The following is an 18,756-nucleotide window of genomic DNA, read 5'->3' as shown; positions in this document are numbered from 1 at the left end:
ACTTTGATGAGATCTTCCTGAAACGCATCCAGCCTTGATCTGAAGGCATCAAGAGATGGAGAACCCGCTGCTTCCCATGGCAGTGTCACCCTGCTAGTCAGGTTTCAGAGTAGCAGCCGTGTTAGTCTGTATTCACAAAAAGAAAAGGAGGACTTGGGGCACCTTAGAGACTAACAAATTTATTTGAGCATAAGCTTTCGTGAGCTACAGCTCACTTCATCGGATGCACACTTTTCAGCTAGTCACCCTGGCTGGGAATGATTGATGCGGGAATGGATAGCTCAGTGGTTTGAGCATTGGCCTGCTAAACCCAGGGTTGTGAGTTTAATCCTTGAGGCAGCCATTTAGGCATCTGGGGCAAAAATTGGGGATTGGTCCTGCTTTCAGCAGGGGGTTGGACTAGATGACCTCCTGAGGTCCCTTCCAACCCTGATATTCTATGAATTTGTGCCCAATTTCTGTCTGGCTTCAGCTTCCAGCCAGTGGTTCTCGTTCAGTCTTTCTCCTCTCGGTTAAAGACCCTGTTAGTACCAGCTTATGCTCAAATAAATTTGTTAGTCTCTAAGGTGCCACAAGTCCTCCTTTTCTTTTTGTTAGTATCAGGGATGTTCTCCCTGTGAAGGTACCTGCATGCTAATCTAGTCACCTTGCAATTTTGACGAGCTAAACAGACAGAGCTCTTTAACTCTCTCGCTCTAAGGTGTCTTCTCCAGCTCTCAGATCATTTTTGTGGCTCTTTTTCTGCATCCTCTGCAATTTTTCAACATCCTTTTTAAAATGTGGACACTGGAACTGGATGCACGATTCCAGTATCGGTCCTATCAATGCCATGTTCAGAGGTAAAATCACCTCTTTGCTCCGCGCTTCCCTGCTTGTACAAGAAGAATCATGCGAGCCTTCTTGGCCACAGCATCACACGAGAGCTCATGTGGCCCCTAAATCTTTTTCAGTCACTGCTGTCTAGGGCACAATCTCCCATCTGGCTTCCTTGCAGTCCTGGCCCTAGGTGTATAACTTTGCTTTTGGGTGTACATATTTACCACATTTTGTTTGACTGGTGCCATCTTGCCAAGGAATTCAGATCGCTCCATATGACTGTCCTGCCCTGCCCTCGTTATTTAGAATTCGGCCAGTTTTTGCGGGGAGGGGGGTTAAATTCCCAAGGTCACTCACTCTGGCCCATGGAGCTGGTCTGCACTGAGGAATATTGGGAGTTGGGAAGTGCGTTCCCCGGGGCTGAGTTCTCCCATAGTTGCTACTGCAGGGTCTCTTGCTCATTCCACTGAAACATCTAGCCCAGGCTGCTCTCAGCTGGGATGGATCCCTGGCCTGGTCCAGTCTGGCAGTGTCTCTGTTCCTATAACTTGTTGAGGCTGAGGCCTCGCTGGGCCAGGTGCTGTACAAACACCGACCGTGAGATAGTCCCTGCTCCAAAGTGGAAAACCGTGGCTTTAAAAGCAGAATTACAGTTTGGCGTTGAGTGCATGTTTGCTGGGCCGCAGTCCTGCTTCTCTCTGTCGCACTGACACTGCTCACCGTGACGTCGTGTGACAGCTAAGGGCTGGCTGCTCAGCTCCCGAAACTCCGGGTGATGTTCAAAGGCTGCTGTGGGTGTTTAGCATGGCTCCAGCTCGGGCCCTGGCTGTGTGCCTGAGAGGTGCAGGTGTAGGTATGCTGGCTCGGGACCGTGCCGTTCTGAACCCTGCAGGATTGTAGCTGGGATTGCTTTACAAAAAAAATTGTTTTGTCTTTAAAGAAAAGAGGAGACAGCTGAAAATAATAAGCCCTCGATTAATGCGGCACCAAGGCTGGAGACTGACCAGTGGGGGAGGGAATAGAAAGGGTTCCTTGCGTTGATTACTAAGCACGTACCCAGTGTACCTAGCTGAAGCAGGATTGCAGTTTCTAATTGCTGCCCTGTGTCTCTAACCAATCCAATTGCTCTGTGGAAATGACCTGAAGGTCATGAGACTGTTGCTCTCTCTGCAGAATGAACCAGGCCCCCACAGTGGGGTTTGAAGCAGATGTCGGGGGCAGGACCACCCATCACTTCATGTACCCAGAAAGTGCCAAGAACCTGCCTGCCAACGTCAGCTTCGTGCTGGTGCCCTTCAAAGCCCTGGACCTGCTGTGGATCACGAGTGCCCTGTCGACCGGGCAGATCAGATTGTGAGTAGCCAATTGTGGGAAGAAACAGGCCTTTGGCCAGCGAGCTCTGTGATGCTGTGCGCCAGCCCCTCTGGCGCCACGTGGGGGACACAGAGCCTGTCCCCATTGGGCTGCTGGCTCCCAGTACAGGGCTGGTAATGAACAGAAGCCACCATCTTGTGATGCTTCTGCTAAGAGTCCGATTCTGCACCACTGAAAGCCAGTAGTGTGAATGTTCCCATTGGTTCCTTGGGCAAAGGATCAGGCCCTAAATGAGCCTCTCGTTCAGCTCTCTGTGGTGTTTAGAAGTGCCCAGGGCACGCCAAGTGGCAGCCCCTTTAGGTGGGGGAGGAGGCTAGCTAGTAGGACACAGTGCTGTGGAGGCTGGCCAGGCTCTGCGTGAGCTGGGCCTGCTCGGTGCTCGGAACGGGGGACTTCGATCCGCGGGGCTGGTAGCGTTCGCCAGCACTGAACTCCCTTGGAAGGCAGGAGGGCGGGGTGGGTGAGAGCCGGTGGTTTGACTGGGAGCCACAGACTGGGTGGAGAGTTACAGCATCTGCCTACTTAATTTGGGGCACCAGGCCACTGGGAATGTGCGATCCCGAACCAGAACCCTTTAACGCCTACTGTGCGAAGGGTGCCCTGGGGAGACTCTGAGGAGCTCTTCTTCCACCTCGTCTCTCCCCGTCAAGCTTGTTTAATGCTGAGCAGAGAATGCCCCTGCGAGTGTTGCAGTAATCCCTGCCTGCCACCCTCTGCAGATGCCCTCACAGGCTGGTAACTCGCCCTCGCTGCTTTACCCACAGAGTGAATTGGAACCATTCCTAATGCAGGGAGGGCCCCCTCACTGCTGCCCTCCAGGGGAAAGGTGTGGTACTGCCTGAGGTACCTAAGTATTCGGAAGGGCACCTCCTTCTAACACTATCCCATAATACTAGAATGAGAAGCCATTGCCAAGGTGACTGGAAGGTAAATGCAGGGAAAACAAAAGGAAATGGTGGGGGAAATGCATAATCTCTCTGGACCTCTGTTCCCCCATCTGTAAAGTGGGGGGGTCTGTCTGTCTCCCCCCAGGAGGAGGGAGGAGTGCATTGGCAGTTCCCCCTCACCACAGGGCAGAAGGAGACCTTGGCAGGCTTGGATCCCTGTTTCAAAGGCCCTGATTCAGGGTGGTACTTAGGCATGTACGTAACCTTAAGCACCTGAGCGTTGCCCCTGATGTCAGTGGGACCAGGCATGTGCTGCAGTACCCTCCTGAATTGGGCCGCAAGTGACTGACTTCTCCCATTAATTGTGCCCTGCCTTGTGTGTACCCTCTAACGATAAAGCCTTGTGGAGTGCTGTGTGGCCTCGGAGATAATCTGCCTCTCTCCTATTCCAGCACATATGCGCCTGTGAAGCCCTTCCTTCGCGTGGACAAGGAGAAGGTAAGGCTGGCTCCCTTTCCTAGCCCAGCCCTGACTGTAGGGAGGCTGCAGTACACCCTGCTCAGCATCCTTCTGGCTAGAGAAACCCCCACTCCTGGTCCGCTCTGGGGCGTTCCCCTTAACTCTGCCTTGGCTCTTCAGCACTGAGAACACGGGCAACCGTTCCAGCCCAGTCTTTGTCCAACAGCTTCATCCCTGGTGCAGACAACGCTGCATGGGCTCTGGGGTAGCTAGAAGCCAGAGGATGTTGCTGTATCTTCACAATGAGGGGTAGCGTGAACGTCTCAGACTCTTCGCTTCTTGTGGTTCGGGGGTCGCCTTCTTCCAAAGGTTGCACCATGTTCTGCTGCTCCCACAGCTGATCTTGCATTCATCTGTGTCCCCGTGAGAGGGGTGGCCTGGAGCTGGTCAGTACTGGGAGAGCATGCCAGATTCCTGCAGAACCAAGCGATGTGGGACTGACTTTGCAGTGCCCAAATCGGAAGAACGTTTCTGACCATCAGAGGAGGGAGGTTCTAGACCCGACTACACTCCTGAGCTACTTGTCCATGTGCTTCTCCCCCTCCCTGTGTTTGGTTTTAGGGAGCATTTACATAGCCTGACCTCTGGACCTTGGCTTTCTTGCAGGTGCAGATCTACAACCCAGCCTTCTTCAAATACATTCACGACAGGTGGACCGAGCACCACGGGCGATACCCCTCCACGGGGATGCTAGTGCTGTTCTTCGCGCTTCATGTTTGCGATGAGGTGGGTTCAGGAATGGTCGGTGAGGCCACCGGGACAGGGCCAGAAATCTGGGGTTCCATGTGACATGCCCTCCCCTGCCCTCGCCACCTCACTACGCTGGCAAGAGACAAATTGTCCAGTGGGGCACTGGCCAGTAACACTCAGTCCTAGCCATCTTCATGCAGCTGGTACCATCCCTAGCGTCCCTGCACGGCAGCACAGTGTTGCCAAAGTCTGCCCGTGGTTGCCAATGGTGACTGTCTCCTAGACAGCAGTTTGCTGCTTCTGTCTATCCATCTCGTGCTGAAATGGCCTGAAAAAGCCAATCCAAGTTCCGCGTCAGACTTGCAGGCTTCCTTACTCTGGGGAAAGCATCGGCTCCCTCTGGGAGTGGTGGTGATTTGCCGGGAGTGGTGGCAGGGCTTCTTACTCGGGCTGGGCTGAGGGTTCTGCTTTGTCCTTTGGGTAGCTTCTTCCCAGGGTTTATCTGAAGCCCACTGGGCCACTTGACACCTTTCCTCAGCCGCCCCTTAGAATCTCTTCAGTCAGGCAAAATGCAGACAAAACTGGCCGTGTTTCAGAGATCCCGAGTCAGATGGGGCCATTGTGATCATCTAGTCCGACTTCCTGCATGACCCAGGCCAGAGACCTTCCCCGCCCCTCCTTCCCCCCCCCCCCCCACAGTGTTACATAACACAGTGGTGCCCACTCTCAAACTGTGACCCAATCTTAAAAGCTAGAGAGACCTTAATTCCAGCCCATGCCACTGACACGCCTCACCAAACTACAGAATGAGGCTGTGCTCGTGACCTGCCTTGCATATCCAGGGTTATGCAGACTTTAAATTGGAGCAAAGAGGTTGCTTGTGGGATCAACTTCTGTCTGTCCGATGGTCCGCACATATCTCAGTATGATGACTCCGAATTCCCGGTGCACAGAAAGGCTTCCCTGAGTAGATTGCTGTCATGTACCATGTTAGCTCCCATGTTACACCAGAGTGCAGGATTTCCCAGGCTGGATCAGGCACTGGTCCAGCATCCTGGGTCCAGCCTTGGCTAATGCCTGATGTGTCAGAGGCAGGCAGAAAAACCCACAATGCACCTTCCTGCCCCATGCTGCTTCCTGCCCAGCTCTGGTGTAATTGGTGTTCCCCCATCTCTGGCGGCAGGTGAATGTCTTTGGATTCGGGGCAGACAGCCGGGGCAACTGGCACCATTACTGGGAGAACAATCGCTACGCAGGGGAGTTCCGGAAGACCGGGGTGCACGATGCGGACTTTGAGGCGCACATCATTGACATGCTGGTGAAAACCAACAAGATCAACGTTTACCGCGGCAACTGATGCTCTGGGCTCTGTCCTCGGCTTTCATTTCAAAATCAGGTTTCAAGTGACGGGACAGCTGTCGCAGGCCTTGCTGTGACAGATCCCCGACCAATCACAATAAGTTACAGGGTTCGGTCTGAGACCCACCTGACCAGTGGCCAAGTGGGGGTACTTGGTTCTGCCGGCCAATCATGTTTAGAGAGAAAAGGAAACTTCTTTTTGTTTAAAACTTTCGGATGAAAAGGATTTACAAAGAAAACCGGCCCCTGGTTACGTTGGAGGCTTCCAGCCCGGTTTTCCTCCTGGTCAAACCAAATGCTGCTCTTTTTTTAAAACCAATCCTGATAATTTCAGAACAAAGCCCAACCAATCATGGCCACAGGCTGAAGGCAAGCTGCATGTTTCGACCAATCAGATTTTCTTTTCCCCATTGGCCCAATCTCCCAGTGCAATGACACTAGCCTGTGAGCTTCAGCCCTGACTGACCCTATGGAATGGGTTGGTTTCTACATGAAACACCCAGGTGAACGTCACCTTTTTTAATGTCTCCTTTTAGGCTCCAATGTCACTTTATTTTGTACAATCTGGTTCAAAATGCTGAGGAGCCAGTCAATTCCTTTTGGGTGTCAGCACAATCAGTTTGACTGGGAAAGCTCCAGCTTGGCAAAGGGAGGGGATGAGGGAGTTAGAGGAAGAGGTGTCGGGCGGTTCTTGGCTTTTTGACAGCCAGCTGGGTCCAAACCATTCGGAATGGAGCCTGCTGAGAAGAGTTCTTGCTGAGCAGAGGATTTTAAAGCCATTGGAAACATCAAGAGGGAGGAAGAGCCTGCCCTGGTGGAGAAGCAGCATTTGGGTGCTTCTGATGTAGGGTCTTGGCAGACTGCAAGTTTCTGAGACTGGTCAGTGGTTAAAGTTTGTCGGGAGCGAGTCTCAATAAGTGGGAGGAAAGGAAAGGAGGGGGAACCTCCGTTTAAAGCCTGGAGTCTGCCTTTTTACTCCCGTGAGAAGGGGCAGTGTCTTGCTCTAGGACTGACTGGTATGAAGAGAAGCCATGCCAAAGGCAGCTAAGAAATCTGAAGAGCCTGTGTCTTAGACCGCTTCCCCATCTCCATCCCAACCCCACCGGGGTTTAGAGAGGGAAGGGGGAATTCTCTAATCTAGAACCACACTCTCCCGCCCCACGCCAGTCCCTCCCCCACAAGTGTTGCCGCCATTATCTCTTCCACCAGAGCATGTTCTTGCAACAAGCAGTCCTTGTCTTTGCAAGAAGCCAGTGTTCTTACAAATTATGATGACAGGGAAGTGGTGGCCCATGGCTGAGTAAGATCCTGCTTTTCCAGGTTCATTGTAAATTGCCCAGCTCATCCTCACATCAGAATGAAGCTGTGGTGGCAACTTCCAGCTAAATGGCTAGTTGCTAAGCTGTGGCGAAGGGATTGTCCTAGCAGATAGACAGCTGATCTCATTGCTGATGTTGTGGGCAGAGACTCTCCTCTCTCTAGACGGCTGCTTCTCAGCGTTGCTGATGCTAATTTGCCCCTGCAAAGAGAGAGCTGGGACAGGTAGTGAGAATTGGCCTTTGGGTATCAAAGGAAGACTAGAAAGGAGCTGGGAGGATGGATTTGTAGAGAACTTGCTAGGGAGGCACCAGCTGAAAGGTATCTGAATCAAGGTAGGGGGCCGTCCTTGATGGAGATCACAACATTAGTGCTTGGGCTGGGGTGCTTCTGCACACTAGATAAAGAAAAAAATAGATTTCCTTTCTGTTGCAAGATGAAAGAGCAAATTGTAGAACACTTAGAACTTTGGTGAATGAAGTGTCTTTAAAAATAGAAAACTAAATCTAGACGGCCCAAATCTAGAAGAGCTTGCCCCATTTTTAATCATGACTGACCTCTAGGATTTGACTCATCCGTGGACTAATTGCCTTTGGGCGGGAGACTGAGTTAAAGGTAATGGGAAAGGCTTCTGTGAAATCTTATAACCACTGGAAGGAGTATCTCATACACTGACTTTCACAGGCTCCCTTTCGCAAGCCGAGACCTCTTTGCATTCCCTTAACTCTTCTCACCCAATAGGGATGTCCTGCCCTTCCTGTGCATTCATTTTAGCTTGACTTGGACCATGCCACTGGACTGGAGCCCAGCCTAAGCCATCTAAGCCAGTCCCTGCTTTGCGCTCTGCCTTCGTGGGGTTTAAGGCTACAGACACAGTTAAGTGAGAGCTCCTGGCCTAGCGGTAGGATGCAAAGAGAGAGTGAAATAACCTCATCCAACTATAGAGGAGGCTTCCCTGTTTGTTTGGGGGGATTGGTCCAAACTGGGGTGTGTTCCATTAGGGAGCAAAGCCTGCAGCTATGAAATGTTCTCACAGGTATTAGCTAAATCAAAGGAGCATGGCTTCTTATTTCTTGGTTGGCTGGGTTTTTCAGGTAGGTATCTGATTAATTAAATAAAATGCAATCATGCCAAACAGTATAGAATGGAATAATTTATTCTGGTTTGTATCATAGTTGGATTGTGTGGTATTGGGAGACACAGGGCCCAGAGTGGCCAGATCTCCTTTTTGCAATAGTTATTTAAAGAAATTATGATAGGGAAAGGGAGTTCTTTTTGTATCTGTGACTTTTCTGTATGGCAATCTCTCCCGTTTTTGAGGTTTCTTCTGCAGTTGTGAAATGTACGTTCTTGGGCCTATTACAGCAGCCAAACAGATGGCTCTTGTTTTCAGTCTACAGGGCTCTAAAGAAGTGAGGTGGGTGAAGGTCTGAGGCCATTTTTAAAAACGAAAGGTTCTGCTTGTGATGTCATGCAATCACATGACCTGCTTGCCAAGCAGTCATTTTGGATAATCAAGGGCAAAAGAGGTAACTCCATAGTAGTGACCCTCTGAGGCTTGTAATAGTGTACTGGAAACCAAAAGTCAGCAAGTCATTGCATGCTGGGGTGTTTGACAGGACAGTAAAACCTGTGTTCTTTCTGCACCTCTCTCTTCTTGGGAACCTGGGGAGGGAGACGTGATTTAGTGCAAGCCCAGTCTCTGCTATCTTTTTTTTTTTTTTTTAGAAATAAAAAACAAACCATGAGCACCAAAGAGTGCCTTGAATCACATACTGTCTGTCACACTGGACTCCACCCACTGACCATGCTGTGTCTGGGGTTCACGAACCATGCCAGGATGTCGATGTCTCCTTTTAGTGGCAGTCTTGGCTGCTTCCTTCATTGTTTCCATGCTGCCATGTTAAAAACAAATCTGAGCGAGGTGCTGGGGTTAGCTGAAAAATGCCACTCATGGGGAGAGCAGAGATGCTGCCAGATGCCGCCTTTTCTGGAGCTGCTGCTGCAATTCCAAACCTGCTGCTGCTCTCGGTGCTGGCTGGTGCAACGGGATGAGAGAAGCACCTGATTAAAAATCCAGTTGCTGTCTTTGGAAGGGCTGGTCTCACTCCTGGCTCATGGGCAGAGGCAGGACTGGCTTGACAATCAAGGAGTGACAGGAGCCACCCTACCAACAAATGGGATGTTTCCATGCGGTCTCGAATCCAAGAGCCAGTCCTGTAGGAGGATGAATGATTCCATTTTCCAGTTAGTTCTTGGAAAACAATCTTTAGTTCACCCTGCTACAAGGACTTGCTAACACTTCTTTCCTTGGCAGACTGGCCAACAAACGCCTGCATGAGCATGCTGCATCCCACCCCCGCGGAAAAGGGAAAGTGGAGTGCATTGTCTACAAATACCACTGTACTGTACATAGAGGAAACTACACAGAGGCTATGGGCAAGGTGCACTGGTGCCTTCCAGAATGGAGCAGAGATGGAGAGGAGACTAGTGGAACCAGCTTGGATTCAGCTGAGACTGCCCCAGTTTGTTATCTCCATCACGATCAAACCAGTTCAGAAATAGCTCTGCACTTAGTCAGGGCTGCCCAAGGACTGGAGCAGCCCTGACATGCTGGGAGCTGCAGAGAGCAAGTTTGTCAATTCATGGCTGGTCCAGGATGGTTCAGTCTTGAGGAACTTTGAAAGACGACCCAAGGTCCCAATTCTGCATAGATTCCTCCTGCATATGCTCAGGTTCATGCCGCTCCATTCGAGTCAGTGGGGCTGTTCATGTGCATCTCTGGTGGACTGGGGCCCAAAATCCTACCACCAACTGGAGAAATGGAGGGTTCCTCTGTGGTACACCCATGGGTCCTGTGGTATCCTACTGAATTTACGGTCATCTTCCGGATACCTTGCAGCGCTTGGCTCTTAGTAAAGGTGACTTATGGTCCAGCCCTGTCTTCGTCCACTCTTCCTATAAACCATTCTGAAAAGCAGCTTGGCAGCCTTCCCGATAGCCTCTGTGTACTTTGCTACTTCTACACACGACTGTCTTAAAACTTTTTTTTGTTTTGTTTTGTTTTTGTTAATAAAAGGATTTAATCTGAAGCATTCTGTTCCTCTCCTTCTATTGTAAGCAGCCTGCAAAGCTGTGCCTGCTCTCCCCTGCCCTCTGGTTTCAGTATTATGCACACTTTTATTGTATTGGAGGGGTTTGTTTTCTTTCATGTGCCACAGTTGGAAAAATGGGGTTTATTTTATGTTGTACAAAATAAAATCTGTATCTGTTCCTTCTCCTGGCATCTGTGTACCTTAGGCCTCTGGTGTTGCATGGTATTTCATCTGGAGATGAGCAGTAGCTGGAAGTCACTAGTCTAATGAGGAAAGATGGTCAGATTGGCCAAAGCTCTGATTTCACGCTAGCCTTCTCTGGTCCATCTGCTGGGTAGGGCCTGAAAACCCCTGCCTTACCATACTCCATGCAAAGCGTTACATACATTAATTGCTACCCAATATACCTAAGAATACAATCTCACAAGTTCTTTTCACACTCACCTAAACCATCCTATCATAACACCTGCTAGGTCGGCCATTCCAATTCTTGTAATAAACATACGCTACTTCAACAATACAGAGTATGAGGAAATACCCATAGGGCTCTGTTCTAATTTATTTGGGGATTTGATTCCTTTTGAAATGATTACTGCACATTTAATGAATAACATAAATTCAACAGTTTTCATTCAATAGTCTGGTTTCTTTTAATAAGGCAAAGTGAGCTGTTCACTTTGTCCATAACACAAATGCTATTCAACCAATGTTATTCAGACTGGAAATAACTTTCCATAAGACCCAGGGAATTATTCCTGGCCAAATTCTAATTTCTCTCTTGCAAAATCCCTTCTGCATTTTCAGGCTTTGTCTGTTCTAGGAAATGTTAGCAAAAAATTCCCCACAGTTGCTATTCCAGGTCTAGCTATACAGAAATTCGATTTCTGTGCAGGGGCTGGGGATTGAGCCCTGTCTCCAGTGTAGGAGATACTAATTCTCCCACTCTTGAGAGAGAAATATAGGCATGTCTTATGTCAGTGAGACCGCAAATAAGCTGTGGAAAGGCTGGTGGCTTAGTGGTAGCATCGGTAGTTCATTAGTAGACTATTACCGTGCTTTGTGGGAGACCTGATTATGATTCACAGTTGAAACAATTGACTTTTTTCAATGTCCTGTCTCTGTACAATCCCACTGCAGGACCACAATGGAGCTGACAGACATGCACTGTCCATCATTCAGGATCACTGACCGTCCCGCAGAGCTGATTTTCAAACCCCAACCAAATGTCACCCACTTGTCCTGTTAGACCAGTCATTGCTGTCACTACCTGGCAGCTGCAGCCCCTTGAGTTGTGAACATCTCTGATCCACAGGGCTGGGAGTTGGTCTGCACTGAGGACCAGCCATGGCAGGACAGGACCAGCTGACAGCCTTCCCTTTGAGTCACTCTTGAGCCAAAGCCACAGCCAAGTGATGAGGGACGGGTGCTGGCCATTAGGAGAGGTGAGACGGGGATACTGTCAAATGTTGCTCATTAAAGATCCAAGAGCCTGTTTCAAAAGTGCAAGGGTGGGACCTTCAGTGTCCTGGCTAAATTCCAGCATGAGTGACTGCCTCCAGTTGCAGAGATTTTTCTCATGAAGACTCAGTGGGATTAGATATTATTAGCTAGTGACTGCATTCAATTTCAGAGGTGGCTGCATACTGACACTGGGTGAAGTGGTTTGTTAATTTGGGATGTGCCTAGCTGATAGACACTATATGTTTACCAGGTTTCAGAGTAGCAGCTGTGTTAGTCTGTATCCGCAAAAAGAAAAGGAGGACTTGTGGCACCTTAGAGACTAACAAATTTATTTGAGCATAAGCTTTCGTGAGCTACAGCTCACTTCATCGGATGCATGCAGTGGAAAATACAGTGGGGAGATTTTATATACACAGAGAACATGAAACAATGGGTGTTACCATACACATTGTAACAAGAGTGATCAGGTAAGGTGAGCTATTACCAGCAGGAGAGCGGGGGCGGGAGGGAACCTTTTGTACTGATAATCAAGGTGGGCCATTTCCAGCAGTTGACAAGAACGTGTGAGGAACAATAGGGGGGGAAAGAAACTTGGGGAAATAGTTTTACTTTGTGTAATGACACATCCACTCCCAGTCTTTATTCAAGCCTAAGTTAATTGTATCCAGTTTGCAAATTAATTCCAATTCAGCAGTCTCTCACTGGAGTCTGTTTTTGAAGTTTTTTTGTTGAGGAATTGCCACTTTTAGGTCTGTAATCGAGTGACCAGAGAGATTGAAGTGTTCTCCAACTGGTTTTTGAATGTTATAATTCTTGACATCTGATTTGTGTCCATTTATTCTTAGATGGTAGATGTGCAGGTGAACGAGCCTCTGATAGTGTGGCTGATGTGATTAGGCCCTATGATGATGCCCCCTGAATAGATATGTGGACACAGTTGGCAACGGGCTTTGTTGCAAGGATAGGTTCCTGGGTTAGTGGTTTTGTTGTGTGGTGTGTGGTTGCTGGTACGTATTTGCTTCAGGTTGGGGGGCTGTCTGTAAGCAAGGACTGGCCTGTCTCCCAAGATCTGTGAGAGTGATGGGTCGTCCTTCAGGATAGGTTGTAGATCCTTGATGATGCGTTGGAGAGGTTTTACTTGGGGGCTGAAGGTGATGGCTAGTGGCGTTCTGTTATTATCTTTGTTGGGCCTGTCCTGTAGCAGGTAACTTCTGGGTACTCTTCTGGCTCGGTCAGTCTGTTTCTTCACTTCAGCAGGTGGGTATTGTAGTTGTAAGAATGCTTGATAGAGATCTCGTAGGTGTTTGTCTCTGTCTGAGGGGTTGGAGCAAATGCAGTTGTATCATAGAGCTTGGCTGTAGACAATGGATCGTGTGGTGTGATCTGGATGAAAGCTGGAGGCATGTAGGTAGAAATAGCGGTCAGTAGGTTTCCGGTATAGGGTGGTGTTTATGTGGCCATCGCTTATTAGCACGGTAGTGTCCAGGAAGTGGATCTCTTGTATGGACTGGTCCAGGCTGAGGTTGATGGTGGGATGGAAATTGTTGAAATCCTGGTGGAATTCCTCAAGGGCTTCTTTTCCAATGAGTCCAGATGACAAAGATGTCATCAATGCATGTAGAGTTAGGGGCATTAGGGACGAGAGCTGAGGAAGCGTTGTTCTAAGTCAGCCATAAAAATGTTGGCATACTGTGTGGGCCATGCGAGTGCCGCTGATTTGAAGGTATACATTGTCCCCAAATGTGAAATAGTTATGGGTGAGGACAAAGTCACAAAGTTCGGCCACCAGGTTTGCTGTGATGTTATCGGGGATACTGTTCCTGACGGCGTGTAGTCCATCTTTGTGTGGAATGTTGGTGTAGAGGGCTTCTACATCCATAGTGGCCAGGATGGTGTTTTCAGGAAGATCACCGATGGGTTTACCAGTAGTTAGTGACATCTATCATAGCATAGAGATTGGGCCTACAGAACTGTTGGTGTTTTTGCCCATTGCTACTTTGTCAGGGACGTTTTTGGCAGCCATGACACACAAGAAGGAAGCCATTTCATCCTCCTGAAGGAATTCTGCACCCAAAAATGTAAAATTATGCGCCAAAAGTTTTAGAATTGTGCACAATATTTTAAAATTCTGCAAATTTTATTTGTCAATAAATAAATGTGGCTCCAGCATGGCAGTGGGGAGCCCAGGCATTGGCTGCATGCAGGTGGGAGATCACCCTGAAGTGTTCAACCCCTCAGTACAGGGACTCGGCAGTGAGGCTGCATCTGACCCTGACACAGTGCAAGGACTGGATCTGCCCCAGAAATGCCCCAGGGCCCTGCCCCCCTGCACCAGGTGTGAGTGGGCAGGCTCAGCCCAGCAGGATCCAAGTGCGGAGGGGCTTAGTGATGGGATCCAGGTGTGGGGTGAGAGGTTTCTGTGTGGGCAGCTCGGTGGGAGATCTGGATGCACGGGGCGGTTCGGGTACAGGAGCAATGAGGCTCTGCAGGGGATCCAGGTGAAGACGGTTGGGGCTCAGCAGGGGGTCTGGGTGTGGGGCGAGGGGCTTGTGGGTGGGGTCTGGATGTGAGGGGTTGGTAGGGGGGTCTGGGTGCTGGGGGAGTGGGGCTTGATGGGATGGGGGTCCAGGTGCAGCCGGTTGAGAATCAGTGGGGTGGGGGGTCTGGGTGTGACGGGGCTTGTCGGAGGGGTTCAGGTGTAGGGGGTAGGGCTTGTCAGGGTGAGGGTTCGATGGGCCTGCTTAATAGGGGACCCCCAGCTGCTGCCGAGAGGATGCTGCATGCCAGGCTCCTGCTTCTTCCTGCGATTTCCCTCTCCCCTTTTCTTCTCCATCCCCCTCCCCTCACTCCCACGTTCCCCTCCCCTGCCCTATTCCAGCCCCCCTTCCTTCCCCACTGCCTCTTCTCCCTACCCCCTCATCCCCCCCCTTCCCTCATTTCCCCAGCCCCACCAGGGGCACTCACTGTTGCACAGAGAATAGGAAGACTGCCAGCACATAGAAGGGGAGCACGACTGGCACTATGGCCCAGGAGCCTGCGTTCAGCCCAGACACAGCCTCCTTCAGCTGGGCAGCTCTGTGCTTGCAGAAATGAGGGGGGGAAGTGGCATATAACCCCATTTCCCCCCCCCCCCATGCCTTGCCTCTGTTTTGGGGGTAGTGCCAGGGTCATCCCTCTTCTCCCCTCCCACACGGTTTCTCTTTGCTTCCCTGCTGGTTTCTGCCCAGAAGCACAGGAATTCTGCGGGGGGGAGCATTTTTTGGGGGTGCGCAGTCATGCAGAATTCCCCCAGGAGTAATTTCAAGAAGCTGAGCAAGGCAAGTTAGCTTTTTGCCTGTCTTCCTCAGATTGACATGTTTCCTCACCCCCATCGTTAGACGTGCTGGTCAGCTCCAGCGGGGAAGAAGGTGTGCTGGGCCACAGTTGTGAGATGAGGATTTGGCCAACGCCTTGCCAGCCCACTCTGGGCTCCTGGCCTGAGGGGCTTGCCAACAGGGATTTGGGGCACAGGGCCTGGGAGGGCAAGCCTCTGCGGCCACTTCCCCCACTTGCAGGTAAGTCAACGTGGGCTGCTGGCCCTCAGGCCTAAGTCACCAGGCCACAAGCTTGCTCCATTCGACCCAATGAGTTGACCTGGTGGCCAGAATTCTTCCCAAGATTTCCCCCCAAATAGCCTCCCCCCCCCCCCAGCAGCAGACTCCACACACAAAGGCTTAGCACATGCTGGGCAGGCTTGAGCCTTGGTGCCCCAAGGAAGGGGAGAAGCAGAAGACTCAGGCCCCTGAGGGGCAGGCTGGGGCTTCCAGGAGCTCCTTCACTCACAGCCAGTCCCCCCGCCCTCTCCCAACCCATCAATGGGGCCCCGGGACAGCCCGAAAGGAGCAGCGATTCCCTCTGGATCACGGGTGCCCACGGCTGGCAGGCAGCCCCGCAAGCCCACTAGGGAGCACCCAGCTGGGCCAGAAAGCAGTGCCGGGCCACGCCGACTCAGGCTCTACTTGGCTTCCTCTTCCTTCCACCCATTTCCCCCCTTCTCCTCCTGGGCACCAAGTCGCCCTCCCTGGCCCATCGGGAGGCAGCAACATGATTCGAGCTCCCTGGGCCCAACCGCAGCACCACAGCTTATGGCAGAAGGAACGGTGGCACTCGACCGAGCCCCGTTCGCCTCATGGAGGCGCGTAGCTTCTGCCCTGCCTTCCTCATGGTGACCTGCTTCTTTCGCCCCAGCCTGCCTTACTTCCTCCTTTGGCAAGGGGAGCAAAGGAGCCAGAGGGAGGAGCTAGCCTCCCAGGGCAGAGGAGGCCAAGGCACAAGCCTCGCAGAGGTGACCGGCCTAACGCCTCCAGCTTGCCCAGGCAGATGTTACTGCTGTCTCTCGTGCAGCGGGAATCCCTGGTACAAGCCAGCGGCAGAAAGGGGCACGTCTCCTCGGAGAGCAAAGGGAGCTGCAAAAAGTGAGAGGCTTTGTCCGGTGTTGAACTGGGGCCCTTTTGCATTTTAGGTAAATGTGATAACCACTAAACGACAGAAACTCCACTTGCTTCTGGGCGAACCTGGAAGAACCTGCTGTTGCTGCCCTTTGATAGCTCAGCTGGCAGAGTGGAGGGCTGTAGCGGGGGCTTGGGAAGTCAGTTGTAGGTTGCCGATTTGACTCTGGCTTGAAGGAGAGCTGCTTTTTCCTCGCCTTCCTGAGCAAGGCAAGAAAGAAAGGTCAGGTGGGCCACCGAGGTGCAGAAGCATACGCTCACACACTCTCCTTTGCTCAGGAGCCGGGGACCAGGAATTCTCGTTGGTTTAAAGGGCGCAGCTGCACTCCCACAAAATGCATCACCAGCAAAAGACACCCTGGATGGAAGAGTCATGCCAAAGCCCAGGACTGAGCCAGGGACCTTCAGTCTAATGTGCTCACAGCTGAGCTACTCTGGTCCCTGCCTTTTGCTTGCTGCTACTCTCGTGTGGCTGTTTGTTCAGTCGTGGCACTCCAGAAGAAAACTATTGCAGGCGGCCTAGCAAGGCAAGATTAGCTTTGCCTGCCATTCTCAGCTTGATTTCCTCCCTCGCCCCATTCCTACCTTACTTCATGGGTTGACGTGGTGGCCAATCGGGACTGGGGCCCAGTGGCAGTGGGGAAGAGAGAGGGTGGTAAGACCCTGGTGGCAAGATGATCTGGCCATCTCCTTGCTGTCCCTTTCGGGGCTCCTGGCCTGACTAGCTGGCTGACAAGGATTTGGAGCTGGGAGGGCATCTCCGTGGCCGCCTCCCGTGCTTGTTGGAGAGTTGGCTTGACCTGCTGGCCCCAAGGACTAAATCACCAGGCCACCAAATGGGTTGACCTGTTAGCCAGAATTCTTCCTGAGTAGGATTTGCCGCCAAATGCCCCCTCCCTCCCCAGGGCATTAAGCTTCCCAGCAGCAGAAACCTCACAGGAAGGCTTAATACGTGAGCTGTTGTTGTGGTTTCAAACTTGGGTCATTCACAATCACACCGAGTGTCTGTCTATAGCTATAGACCTGGTCCAGGAACTCTGAACCCAGCAGCTTATCAGCAGCACACCAACCATACTCAGGCTTCTAGCAGCCTTGTTTACTACTTGCAGGATAACCCCCAACACAATCCTAGTCCCAAATTTCCGCCCCCCGCCCCATCCCCCTGCGGTGTGTTTTGCATTGTCCAGCCCTCTCCTGGACATTTCAGATATTTTAGGTCTGTTGCCCCTGTAAAGGAGCAATATACAACAGTTTGCTACTTTAAATGGAGTTACCCACACAGTTCAGTTTAATGACAGCAGTGCATTAGTTTTAATTAAAGAATAAAACAAGTTCATTTAACTTCAAAGAGAGAGATTTTAAGTGAGTACAGCTATAGGGTATTAGAGTCAGAAATGATTACAAGAGAAATGAAGATAAAAGGCTGCCCTGTACTAAAACTTAAAAAAAACTGGACTTGGTTTAAAGTGAAGTCCCTTACCACATGTTCCCAGTAACATTGATGACCAAATTCTCAGGGCAGGATCTGCTTCCAAAGTCTGTTTCTTTTGTCATCTTAAGTGAGAGAGAGAGAGAGAGGGAGAGCTACATTGGGGGTCATCTTACTGCTCACTTTTATAGTTCATGCCACTTTTGAAAAGCATTTTCCTGAGATTACCCCTAGATAAATTTTATTCCCACTGTGAGGATGGAGACAAGGAGTGTCCTGGTGAAAGAAGTGACATGCTATTGTTCGCTAAAATGCAGATCTGTTTGTTCCTGGCTCCCTTCCTTGCCAAAGAATGGCCACTTGACCGATGATTGCCCAAGAACTTTAATGACACTTGGCTTGAGGTGCAAGCTTGTCCTTTGTCTCTGAGAAACTGTTTTACTCAAACTTGTCCAGTAAACACATGTGAGACCTAATTTCATCTTGTTTATAACTTTATATATAATGATGCTACACATTTGATCATGATACTATTGACCAGTGAATTGTTAGTTTTCAAATGATATCTTCCAAGGCATAATCTGGATGAAGATTATTGCAATAGTGTGTAGGGTGTGAATGCAGGGGTGCATTTGGTCATGGCTGTCCAGGTATGGCATACTGTATTCAGAATGTCCTGAAGTACATCATTAATAAAATGTCGGTGCATCACAGATGTGTTTGTCATCCAAAAAGCCATGAGATACTTGAAGTGACCATAATGCATTCCAAAGGTGGTCTTCCCTCCATCCCCATCTCTAATGTGTTCCAGCTTTTATGCCCCAGGCTGTCTAGTTTTGTGTACAGCTGGGTGATACTTACACGGCCCCTTAGCTTGGGGCTTAGTGGTACCAGATATCGTTTTCTATTGGTGACCTGATTTAGGACCCACTACTCAACACGTAGTCAGAGCCTTCTGTCATTTTTATTTTTAACAAAGAGGATGGGTGCCCGGGCAGGTGAAGTGAATTTCTGAATCAAGACCTTGGCTAGGGCCAACAGATTTACAACAGTTTTGATGCTCGTGGACCACTCTCCCAAAGTGACCCACTTCATCCCTTGCTCAGGCCTCCCCTCCACGGATGAGCCATCCCAGTAAGTCTTCCTCCCCGGGCTTCTGGAGCGCATCACCTCTGACTGGGGGGGCTGGGGGGGGGCGGGGTCTCAGTTCATTCCCAGTCCCACCCCTGGCCAAGCACTCACGCTTGCCAGTGCAGCATGCTGTTGGGGAGGATGGTCCAGGTGACAGGAACAGGCAGAAGCACAGTGGCACTCAGGGGGCA

General features: G+C 50.6%; 1 protein-coding gene across 10 annotated transcripts in view; it reads left to right on the top strand.

Annotated features, from left to right (window-relative positions):
* ST3GAL2 (ST3 beta-galactoside alpha-2,3-sialyltransferase 2) overlaps positions 1-10,240 on the top strand; it is a 106,498-nt gene extending 96,258 nt beyond the window's left edge. For all 10 annotated transcript variants that reach the window (XM_037877804.2, XM_037877800.2, XM_043526374.1 and 7 more), the window contains 4 exons: positions 1,990-2,169; positions 3,530-3,575; positions 4,203-4,322; positions 5,470-10,240. In XM_037877804.2, the coding sequence (XP_037733732.1) occupies positions 1,990-2,169; positions 3,530-3,575; positions 4,203-4,322; positions 5,470-5,643 (520 nt within the window). In that variant the 3' untranslated portion in view covers positions 5,644-10,240. The remainder of the gene's footprint in view (positions 1-1,989; positions 2,170-3,529; positions 3,576-4,202; positions 4,323-5,469) is intronic.
* Positions 10,241-18,756: the final 8,516 nt, after the last annotated feature.

Source organism: Chelonia mydas, chromosome 12 (genome assembly GCF_015237465.2).
Source record: "Chelonia mydas isolate rCheMyd1 chromosome 12, rCheMyd1.pri.v2, whole genome shotgun sequence".
Taxonomy (NCBI): domain Eukaryota; kingdom Metazoa; phylum Chordata; order Testudines; family Cheloniidae; genus Chelonia; species Chelonia mydas.
The sequence above is the reverse complement of the archived record's forward strand: the minus strand, read 5'-3'. Positions and strand labels throughout refer to the sequence as shown.